The following is a 12,380-nucleotide window of genomic DNA, read 5'->3' as shown; positions in this document are numbered from 1 at the left end:
TATCATTTTCCTTCCACTTCACAATTATGTGCCACTTTGTGTTGGTCTGTCACATAAAATACCAATAAAATACATTTACGTTTTAGGTTGTAACATGACATGTGGAAAAGGGGTATGCATACTTTTTCAAGGCACTGTATCTGAAAAATTGATCAATCCTGATGTGCTGATGGCCGATCTCGTTTCTTGAAAACACAGGACAGTGCAATTACCCCCCAAATGACCGCTTTTTGAAAATTAGACAGTTCAATGTATTTAGTAAGAGTCATGGCAAGTTTTTTGAAGTTTTGTTGTCACAATTTTTTGGAAAATGAAGAAACTAAAAAAAAAAACATTTTGCACAATTTTTTACATACTGGCAGAGCAGTAGAGCGTCATCATATAACTGGTGTGGTGGTGATCATCAGGGACACTGACTGGTGACAGTAAGAAATTAAAGACAAGTAATTATTTTTCATTTTTTTTTTATATTCTTTTATTTTTTTATACAATTTTTTATTTTATTTTTTACAAACAGTGACTAGAGCAATAAAGTGTTACCTACTCTGGCTAGGTGATCAGGATTTGTATTTCTTTTTAAACACTATGATTGCTTATAATTGTGAATTGTACAGTTATAAGCAACCATTTTTCTGAATGAAAACTATTAATTCAGTGTTTACTATTATGACTAGCTGTGATTGGCCCTGTCTGTACCATATAATCAATGGGACTAATCGCAGAGCTCATCTCAATTGTACACAGTGAGTGGTATGAAACAATGTATTTTATCGTGTACAATTGTTATGTGATCTGCTGTGATTGGCCACTGTGATCACATGGTACTGGCAGCAGGCCAATAGAGTGATCTGTCGTTAGACACTGCAGGTGACAGATCATGCCGGAGTGCGGCCTGTGGGGTGTGCACGAGGTGCGATCCTAGGAGGACATCATAGGATATCCTCCCAGAAGAGTAGGGCTCTAGCCCAGGCCGTCATATTACAATATGCTGGGCGGAAGGGGTTAAAGATTCTGTACTAGATAACTGGGTGATGACCTGGCAATAACTTTAACTGTAGCATTGTTATACCAAATTACAACTGATGCAAACAGAGTTAAAGTATTAGCATCACCTAAACCAAGAAAATAAAGGTCCTCATGTGTGCACCAAGAATACAGCCCCAATAGTGGGTGGGTATATTTGTTCCTGACAATGGGGTACCCCTGCAGGTGTCTGTAAAGAATTGGTGCCTAATAGTGCTGGAAAGCTTTCATTGGGGCCCTTCTGTAGGTGGTGCAGGTGTTGCTGTCTCTTTTAGAGTGTGCAGTAGATGGCTATACATTCCTGGCAATGGGGTACCCCTGCAGATGACTATAAAGTATTGGCACCTAATTGTTAGTGTTGGCCAGCTTTCATTGGGACCCTTCTGTAGGTGGTGTATGTGTTGCTGTCTCTTTTAGAGTGTGCAGTAGATGGCTAGTGATCTGCTGAACAAAGAGAAATCCCTATTGCCTGAACTGTTTTGGGATAAACACGGATGGTCAGCTCACCCCTCCTGGTACACAGAAATCTGGTCCAGATCATTTGGCAGTCTGCAGATCTCTGAAGTCAGGTCCCGGCAGCTCAATCTCTCAGCTCAGGTATAGACACTCACATGGCAACAGGTCTCTCCAGCCTTGGGTTTTGGCATGGCAGGAGACCTCTCAGCCTCTCAGTCCTTTGGACCCTGGTGTGGGCACAGACACCCCAGCGATGGGTCTGCCATTGTCCAGATCCCAACACACAAGAGGCTCATGGTGGCTCAGGCTCTTGGCACTGCGGAGAGAATGTGTCTCTCCAGATTGGCAATGTATATAGAGAATGTGTCAATTGAATAGCAGGATTTTTGAGGCGTAACTCACACAAAATATATTAAAATTTCAAATACTTTATTGCAGAAAAAAATATGAAGTTAAAAATTCATTGAGAACGATACATTCAAATAACCTCCATATGCCATAGATAATTTGTACATCATTTATCCATTTCCAGAACTTATGGTCATCTCCACCTTCACAAATTAATTTGTACAAATGTGTCCCACTTTTATATTCTATGATTGAACTCAACACGTTTCCTGGATTGTCACCCGCTTCTTCAGGGAGAAAATTAATGGAGGATTGTTTCAGAATCAACACTACAAAATGTTTCAAGAAAAAAACGACATTTGTATACAACAAAGAGTGCTGTTGCTTTGGTTACAGAAACCTGGAAACCACCATTGGAGCTGCTACACCATGATAGGAGAATCCATTGGGGGAGACCAAAACCCCTCACCCTCAATGATTATCCTTGTCATTCCTAGAAATTCTATAAGGCAGTGGTTCTCATCCCGGTCCTCAAATACCCCCTACACCCCATGTTTTGGAAATTTCTCTTAGATAAAATAGCTATCCAATATACCAAGCCATTGACTGTGATATAAAGTGGATGTGAACCCTCCATATACCCAGTGATGTGAATAGCTTCAGATGATGCACAGAGATTAAACACATCTCCCTATATAAGTATTACAGGTATATCTGCTGTCTTCAGCTTTATATATTCTTTACAAAGTTCACATCTTCTTACAGATTTTCTCTACCTGTTCAGCACTGAGAGTGAAGTCTGGGCACACATCCAAGACAGCTGATTGGAGGAAAGGCACACACCCCCTACTCAACATTGGCAAAGGAAGGAAGTATTGTGCAGAGCTATGCTGGAAGAAGGCAAGCTCTCTGCTGATCTATTTATAGCAACCTCCCAAGACACAAATTTCAGGCTGCTTTTATCTCCTGTCTCTGAGAACTTGTCAGGCTGATAACAGAAGAATGGAGCAGGAGAAAGCCAATGGACTCAGTGCTTTGACGAGAGATAAGAAAACACTGCAGCTATATGTGCCCATCTCACATTTCATGAATCGGGTTTACATCCACATTAAAGCACCTGTGCAAGATAAAGGAAAACCTGCAAACATGGCCTGTTGGGGGGAGTTGAGGACTGAGGTTGAGAACCACTGTGATAAGGAACCTCCTTCCATAGATATCTGTAACACTGCCAAGTACTATAAAGAGAAGAACTATAATATAAAAACACACACATACATATAAGGCCCTACAGAATAAAATGACAGTTGTTACAATTTTTTTTTATGTCACACGGTATTTACACTGCATTTTTTTAAACACAAATTGTTTGGGAAAAAGACACTTTAATTAATTTTAATGCAAAAAAACAAACAATCAATAACCCAATTTTTGGTATAGTATAAAAGATAATGTTACGCTGAGTAAATAGATAACAAACATGTCAAACTTCCAAATTGCGCACACTCGTAAAATGGCGCTAAACTACAATACTTAATCTCCATGATTATTTTTCTTTTTACAGGTTACCAGTTTAGAGTTACAGAGGAGATCTGGTGATAGAATTATTGCTCTCACTATAAGGTTTGTGGTGATATCTCACATGTGTGGGGCAATCACCATTTACATATATGGACGCAACTTACATAAGGGTGTGAGCACAGGGGGGTGGGGACACAAAAAAATATGTATTATTATTTTTTTATTTTTTTTAAACTGTACCTTTATTTATGTATTTATTTATTTTTTTATCACTTTTATTGCTATAACAGGAAATCCCTTGTGGTAGAAATAAGACACGACAGGTCCTCTTTATGGAGAGATGTTGGGCCTATAAGACCTCAGATCTCTCCTCTACCCTGGAAAGTATGAGATATACTCATCCAGGGAAAAAAAATGGGGGTGTTTACATCTTCTAGAACAGGAAGTGACATCACAACATCACTTCCAGCCTCCCAGGACCATAGAGATGGCCGGGACCATCCAGTCCACAGCCAGCTCTATGGAAACTCGGGGGAATTGTCGGGTTGAGTACCGGGCTCCCCGATCACATAGGAGAGCCTGGAGAGGCAGCGGGAGGGGAGGGGGGAGGGGATGTCCCCTTTCGCTGCCTGTAAAAGCAATCTAGCAGCTAATCAGTCACTAGGATGACTTTTACATGACAGGAAATCACCGGCTGAAAAGAAAGATACCGGGATGATGACTGTAGCTGCAGCTACAACCCCTGAAAGTCCAGGATGTCATATGAAGTCCTACAGGTGGGAAGTGGTAATGCGGTGGATGGTGGACAGTACTGCAGAGTGTGAGACCCGGAGTAGCCAATCAGAGGGTGTGACTGCAGGCAGCACTGTGATGTATATTAGTGATCAGCATGTTCCCCGCTCTCACCCTCTTCCCGTCTATTCTACATATTACTAGACTAATGTATGACGTGTCTCTGTAGAATATCGTCTTCTCTGGTGGGGGAGGGTGAGGAGGGGGAGACCGGGGCTCCCTTAGAGAGATTTCCCCTCACTTCCTGTCCTGGTGACAATGGGACACAGACATATAAAAACCTGACAGGGACTCCAAACCTCCCCCTTCCTTATTATACTAAACAGATCATTCTTATGTCAGTCTGTGTTCCTGGTGGAAAGTTCCCACATTTCCTGTCTAGATAAATGTTGTCACCGGGACAAGAAATTAGGAGAAATCTCTCTAATGGAGCCCCAGATAGAAGTAAAAACCTGACAGGCTGCCACCACGCACAGAGGGACCACATGTGGGGGAGGGACAGGGAGGGGCAAGAAGGAGAGAAAGGCGTGGGAGGGGCAGGGAGGAGAGAGAGGAAGGGGAGGGCAGGAAGGAGAGGGAGGGGCAGGGAGAACAGAAAGGGGGATGAGCAGGGAGAAGAGAAAAAAGGGGAGAAGGGAGGAGAGAGAGAAGGGAGGAGGGGGAGGGGCAGGGAGGAGAAAGAGGAAGGGGAGGGGCAGGGAGGAGAGAGGAGGGGGTGGGGCAGGGAGGAGAGAGAGGAAGGGGGCAGGGAGGAGAGAGGAGAGGGGTGGCTAGGGAGGAGAGAGAGGGAGGAGAGAGAGGATGGGGAGGGGCAGGGAGGAGAAAGAGAGAGGAGGGGGAGGGCTAGGGAAGAGAGAGAAGAAGGGGGCAGGGAGGAGAGAGAGTTGGGGGAGAGAGAAGAAGGGGAGGGGTAGGGAGGAGAGAGAGGAGAGAGGAAGGGAGGAGAGAGAGAGGAGGGGAAGGGAGGAGAGAGAGGAAGGGGAGGGGCAGGGGGGAGGGACAGGGAGGAGAGAGATGAGGAGGGCGAGAGGCAGGGAGGAGAGAAATTATGGGGCAGGGAGGAGAGAGGAGGGGGTGGGGCAGGGAGGAGAGAGAGGATGGGGAGGGGCAGGGAGGAGAGAGAGGAAGGGGGGCAGGGAGGAGAGAGAGGGAGGTGAGAGAGGATGGGGAGGGGCAGGGAGGAGAAAGAGAGAGGAGGGGACGGCTAGGGAGGAGAGAGAAGAAGGGGGGCAGGGTGGAGAGAGGAGGGGGAGGGGTGAGAGAGAAGGGGAGGGGTAGGGATGAGAGAGAGGAGGGGGTGAAGCAGGGAGGATGAGACGAGGGGGAGGGGCAGGGAGAAGAGAGAGGAGGGGCAGGGAGGAGAGGGAGGGGCAGGAAGGAGAGAGGGAGGGGCAGGGAGGAGAAAGAGGGGGGGCAGGGAGGAGAGGGAGGGGCAAGGAGGAGAGAGAGGAGAGGTGACCCCATTCATCCCATCACAGTGACCATACCCCTCCCCCCATGTCTGATCCTGGTCATGGATCTTTTTTAAATTTTGTAGATTTGCACTACAGTCCATATAACATGGATTCCTATGGAAGACGTTCTGTAGTGCAAATCTGCAAAATGCAAAAAAAGCACTAAAAATGGCATTGATGTGAATCAGGCCTAAAGCTGGACACACACTATACAATCTTCTGTAGATTTTTTACTTTAGATTTTCCAAAACCGTATAATATGAGGTCACACCTAAACACTTTTCATTTTTATCCAATCAGGAAGGCCCTTGTACTACGTAGTTGAAGGGAAATCATACAACAGAAGTTGTATAGTGTGCATCCGGCTTTACTCCAGTAATTGGACAGATATTCTACCCAATCACAGCCATCAATAAGAAATCTCACATTTATTTATAGTAGAAACACCTTCCGGAGACTGAAGCCCCGCCCACTGCTGTATACTATTGGATGAATAGTAAAGGGTGACTTCACTTTTGTTGGGGGGGGGACATCAAATAAAGAAAAAATAATCCAGTGCATACAATCGGGACACAAGTCATATTGTAATTGAATGTTATTAAAAATGGCCTTTTCTTTTTAATCTGTAATTTTCTGTAAATACAATGGCCACCTGGAGGTGCTGTGTACACAGAGAGTGTGCTGACCACACCCCTCAGCAACATAATTTCCTACTTGTATGATTGGCTGACTGATTTCCCCACAAGTCTGCACTAAGATACAAGTCAGATTTCAGGCATCCCCTGCAACACAAATGTAATTTTTGGAAGAGATACTTCCAATAGGAAATCACATCTAAAGGGATGCAGACCCCACCACTTTCCTCATTAGAGCCCTGCAGGTGCACAGCTAACTGATCATTAAGAAACCCCGCCCATTAGACCCACTCAGGACAGAGGCAGAAAGGAACAAACAGGGATTTTTTTTCAGAATTGCAAAAGGTGTGAATCTACAGCAAAGGTTGTTCTGATCCTTACAATGTACAGAGATCACCCCGAGGGGAATGTTTATTTCTCAACAAAAGTGGAGTTACCCGATAAATGAATTCCAATGCTTTGTGTGACATCACCAGACTGTGGGCGCAGTTCTCACATCTCCCGCCTCCCCCCACATATCTTTATACAACCTCTCCATACATATATCCCAGCATGGAGGGGCTCAGTGAAGGTGGTGGTGAAGGTGTGGAGGTGTCGGATCGGGTCACCCAGATCATAAAAGGAGATCCGCCCGGCCTCATAATCCAGATATATCCTGACTCTGTTACTGGAGGGATTGGGGGGTAAGAGGATCATTTCCCTGTCATGTGTCACCTTATACTGATTATTATCCCTCTCCAATCCCCAGGACTTCTTATTCCTTCCAATCAATGACTCCCCCCCTCTCCTCTCCATACTGGGGTAACACATCCCGACTCTCCATCCATCTGCCCCCCCGACATCCACTTCCCAGTAATGTCTCCCTGAGGAGAAACTCCGACTGCTCAACACCTGAGGACTCCGAAATCTCTCTGGTGTTTCTGGGTAATTCTGCTCTATATCTGCCATGGATACGGTTTTCCTGTCATCTGATATCTGTAGATAATTATGAGCTGTGTTTACATCCAGTAATATGTCTGCAGCTCGCTGTATAGGGAAGTATACATTTACCTCTGTTATTATATCAGATAAACCTTTCTGTAAGACCCCCGCCACATCCAGACCCCCTCCATCATGGAGGAGCTCCTCATGTCTCTCTCTGTCCTCATTATCTCCATCCTCAGTATCACACAAGTCACCTGTGTCTGATTCCTGTAAGACAGTCAGTGGATCCGTCACGTTACACAGCTCCTCAATGTGACGCAACTTCCTGGACAGCTCCTCCTTCTTTATTTCCAGATCCCGGATGGAGATGGAGATCCGCTCTGCCCTCCCGGAGATTTCCCTCAGGGCTCTCTTCTCCAGGTCTTCCAGACGTCTCCTGAGATCTCTAAACAGGGCAGTGACTCTCTCGGTGTCACCGGCTGCTTCTTCTTCTACTTTCCTCCGGTGTTCCTGCAGACTCTGGACTCTTTCCTCCGTCTTCTCTCTCTTTGTCAGAAGTTTCTGCAGAACATTCCTCAGTGGCTCCTTCTTCTTCTCAGAAGCCTCATCCAGTGACTTCATCTTATGTCCTTTATGTTCTCCAATCATACAACAAGAAATACAGATACAGGTCTCATCCTCAGTGCAGTAATACACCAGGATCTTCTTATGGACGGAGCATTTCCTGCTCTCCATGGACAAGGTGGGGTCACATAAGACGTGTTCTGGGGACTTTTTGTGGACTCTCAGGTGTTTATCACACAGAGAAACCTCACAGTGCAGACAGGATCTAACAGCAGGTACAGGAGAGTCCACACAGTAAGTACAGAAGACCCCGGACTTCTCCCGATCTGACTGAGGAGACAGGAAAGTCTCTGCTATGTTACGTAGTGTTATGTTCCTCTGCAGTGCAGAACGACTCCTGAAACTTTTTCTGCATACAGGACAGGAATATCCTCCAGACCCCTCCTGTGTATCCAGCGCACGATCAATACAGACCCGGCAGAAGTTGTGACCACATCTCAGCATTACAGGATCGGTATAAATGTTCAGACAGATGGAACATTTCAGTTCAGCTCTCAGATCACCAGACGCCATCGCTGACAGCAGAAGAGAGACTAAACTGAACGTCTCTGACTCTGGAGAGGAATGTGGATGGGGGAGGGGTGACGTCCTCCTACACAGGGTGAGGCTGGATGAAGATTATAGGGCACAGAGATCAGAGTACAGAAGGGAGGAGATAAGTTTTGCAGTAGTAATGAGAATTATACAGTGGTGTGAAAAAGTGTTTGCCCCCTTCCTCATTTCCTGTTCCTTTGCATGTTTGTCACACTTAAGTGTTTCGGAACATCAAACCAATTTAAACAATAGTCAAGGACAACACAAGTAAACACAAAATGCAATTTGTAAATGAAGGTGTTTATTATTAAAGGTGAAAAAAAATCCAAACCATCATGGCCCTGTGTGAAAAAGTGATTGCCCCCTAAACCTAATAACTGGTTGGGCCACCCTTAGCAGCAACAACTGCAACCAAGCGTTTGCGATAACGTGCAATGAGGCTTTTACAGCGTCCTGGAGGAATTTTGGCCCACTCATCTTTGCAGAATTGTCCTAATTCAGTTACATTAGAGGGTTTTCGAGCATGAACAGCCTTTTTAAGGTCATACCACAACATCTCAATAGGATTCAGGTCAGGACTTTGGCTAGGCCACTCCAAAGTCTTCATTTTGTTTTTCTTCAGCCATTCGGTGGTGGACTTGCTGGTGTGTTTAGGATCATTGTCCTGCTGCAGAACCCAAGTTCCTTTCAGCTTGAGTACACGAACAGATGGTCGGACATTCTCCTTCAGGATCTCTTGGTAGACAGCAGAATTCATAGTTCCTTTTATCACGGCAAGTCTTCCAGGTCCTGAAGCAGCAAAACAGCCCCAGACCATCACACTACCACCACCATATTTTACTGTTGGTATAATGTTCTTTTTCTGAAATGCAGTGTTCCTTCTACGCCAGATATACTTGGACACACACCTTCCAAAGAGTTCGGCCGCGTACACACGCGCGGACTGTTGGCCCAACTTTGTCCGCTGAACAGTGTTTGGGCGGACAGTCCGCTCGTGTGTGGGCTTTCAGCGGACAGTTTCAGCGGACAGTTGGACGGACAAGGTTTTTCGGAAATTCCGAAAAACTGTCCGCTGAAACCTTGTTTCAACGAACAGTCCGCCCGTGTGTAGGCTTGTTCGTCAAACTAAGTTCCGCGCATGCTCAGAAAGGATTTTCAAGCCGAAAGTTATAATGCAGTGTATAGGACGTCGTATTTTGCGTCCCGTCGTACGTGCCGTTCACGTCATCGCGCACGGTTTCAGCAAACTGTTCGTTCGTCGTGTGTGGCCATGTCCGTCCATGCTAAGTTTGAGCGGACTGTTCGCTCAAACTGTTGGATGGACAAAGTTGGCCGAACAGTCCGCGCGTGTGTACGCGGCCTTCCACTTTTGTCTCATCGGTCCACAGAATGTTGTCCCAAAAGTTTTGGGGATCATCAAGATGTGTTGTGGAGAAATTGAGACGAGCTTTGATGTTCTTTTTGCTCAGCAGTGGTTTTCTCCTTGGAACTCTGCCATGCAGGCCATTTTTGCCCAGTCTTTTCCTGATGGTGGAGGCATGAACGCTGACCTTAACTGAGGCAAGTGAGGCCTGCAGTTCCTTGGACGTTGTTGTGGGGTCTTTTGTGACCTCTTGGATGAGTCGTTGCTGCACTCTTGGGGTAATTTTGGGTCAATTACTTTCTTTCTCAATTGTTCCTGAATTTCTTTGGGTCTCGGCATGATGTGTAGCTTTTAAGGATCTTATGGTGGACCTTACTGTGTCAAGCAGCTCCTATTTAAGTGATGCCTTGATTGTGAACAGGTGTGGCAATAATCAGGCCTGGGTGTGGCTAGAGAAATTGAACTCAGGTGTGGACAACCACAGTTATAGTATGTTTTAACAAGGGGGGCAATCACTTTTTCACACAGGGCCATGATGGTTTGGATTTTTTTTCACCTTTAATAATAAACACCTTCATTTACAAATTGCATTTTGTGTTTACTTGTGTTGTCCTCGACTATTGTTTAAATTGGTTTGATGTTCCGAAACACTTAAGTGTGACAAACATGCAAAGGAACAGGAAATGAGGAAGGGGGCAAACACTTTTTTCACACCACTGTACCTCCCAACATTAGAAGAGGGAAAGACGGATGTGGAGAAGCATTGAGTACCATACGTACTGTACCGTCAATTAGTGTACATCAGTGGTGAATATCAGTGGCCATTTGTACCGCCTATCAGTGCCCATCCAAGCTGCCTTTCAGTGCCACCTATATGTACCCATCAGTGCTGCATATCACTGCCGACTATCAGTGCCACATTGGCGCCGCATATTAGTACCCATCATCAGTGCCACCTCGTTGGTGCTACTTCAACAGTGCCCCTCAGTGCAACCCCGTCAGTGCCCATCAGTGAAGGAGGAAACTTATTTACAAGATTTTGAAACAGAAACAAAAAAACTTTTATTTTTCTAAATTTTCAGTCATTTTTTTATTTGTTTAGCAGAAAATAAAAATCCCAGAGGTGATCAAATACCACCAAAAGAAATCTCTATTTGTGGGAACAAAATGATAAACATGTAGTTTGGGTACAGTGTAGCATGACCGCGCAATTGTCATTCAAAGTGCGACAGCGCTGAAAGCTGAAAATTGGTCTGGGCAGGAAGGTGTATAAGTGCCCCCCCCGGTATTGAAGGGGTTAAGTTACGAAATGTTGCTTGTGTTGAATTGCAAGTGCTTAACTGTCAAGCAAGAGCGTCTTTATGTTTTTTGGGGTGATTTTTTGGTAGACTGTCACGTAGTTCATGTTTAAGGGCAAGCACCTATCAGGAGTTTTTGATGAGCCAACACGCACTCCCGGCACAGCACTGCGGGCGCTGTTGCAAGAAAATCTGCGGCTCCTTGGCGCACAGGCGCGGCTGCCATGAGGCCACATATTGACCTGCGCTAGATGTCAGGACAGAATCGTAGTGAATCTGCCTGTGACCAAAAATATAAACCGTGTGAATGTGGCATTGGCACTTTTTGGATTTTTTTGGTTTTATGTCTAAATATTATGATAAATAACGCAATACTTTGTGGAATATCAATGTTCTTCTTTATCACATTTTCTAGATTTTTTGTTCTCTAAATCAGGATACAGAAGAATGTTTAAGAAGATAAAGGATATAAAAAGAATATTAGAATGGGAATGTTCTTCCCCTTGTAGAAGCCAGGACAACAAATTATGTTAGGCATGTCCATGATTACAGGACATTATCTTAATTATAAATAAAAATAATTATGTTTCTCTATAAAAAAATAGAGATATTTTTCCTTGTGTAATCATGGATCCACTTTTCCTTTATGTTCTCCAAGATTGTGTCCACTTCAAGTGCAATAACAATTGTTTACTATGGGATTTTTTTGGGTGCTTTATTTATATGATGTTTGTATTGGGTTCTGAGATGTTTCATGTAATTGGTTTTAATGCATTATTTGTGCCTTGTTGGTTGCTGATAATTTGTCATTGTTCTTAATTAAAACATGTACAATTAAACCATTCAAAGGGGTTGTAAAGGTAATTAAAAGAAAAAGAAAAAAGGACAAACATGTCTATACTTAAAGTGGAGGGCCACCCTGGAAAAAAAAAATATATTAAAAATTACAAAAAAATCTAAAAAAAAAAAAAAAATGAAAAAAAATTTTTTTTTTACTTACCAGAAATGCCTGTTGCTAGGCACGTAATCCTAATCTTCCTCTTCCTCCTCCGCGGAGATCTTCTTTCTTCTCCCTCGTCGCGTTGTCTTCTGGGTAATGGGTCGCGCTGTGTTCTGGGAACTGTGTGTCCCAGAACACAGCGCGTCCCATTCACAAAGCGCTGCACGACTCGCGCATGCGCAGTAGGAAACGGGCAGTGAAGCCGCAAGGCTCCACTGCCTGTCTCCCTTAGAAGGAATGGCGGCGCCTGGACCCGAGAGCCGAGGGACGGGTCGGCCTCAGGCGGCCGACATCGCGGGCGCCCTGGACAGGTAAGTTGGCTTATTAAGTCAGCAGCTGCAGTTTGCAGCTGCTGACTTTTAATTTTATTTATTTTTTTTAAACGGCCCTCCTCTTTAACTATTCTGTGCA

General features: G+C 44.7%; 1 protein-coding gene across 1 annotated transcript in view; it reads right to left on the bottom strand.

The window, feature by feature from the left end:
- The window catches only part of LOC143981418 (uncharacterized), a 33,510-nt gene extending 25,152 nt beyond the window's left edge, over window positions 1–8,358 (bottom strand). The window contains exon 1 of the mRNA XM_077479245.1: window positions 6,728–8,358. Within this exon, the coding sequence (XP_077335371.1) occupies window positions 6,728–8,287 (1,560 nt within the window). The 5' untranslated portion in view covers window positions 8,288–8,358. The remainder of the gene's footprint in view (window positions 1–6,727) is intronic.
- Between the last annotated feature and the right edge of the window lie 4,022 nt (window positions 8,359–12,380).

Source organism: Lithobates pipiens, unplaced genomic scaffold (assembly GCF_037356315.1).
Source record: "Lithobates pipiens isolate NorthernLeopardFrog02 unplaced genomic scaffold, aLitPip1_a1.2 Scaffold_157, whole genome shotgun sequence".
NCBI classification, from domain to species: Eukaryota; Metazoa; Chordata; class Amphibia; order Anura; family Ranidae; genus Lithobates; species Lithobates pipiens.
Note: the sequence above shows the minus strand (reverse complement) of the source record. Positions and strands in the feature narration are given on the sequence as shown.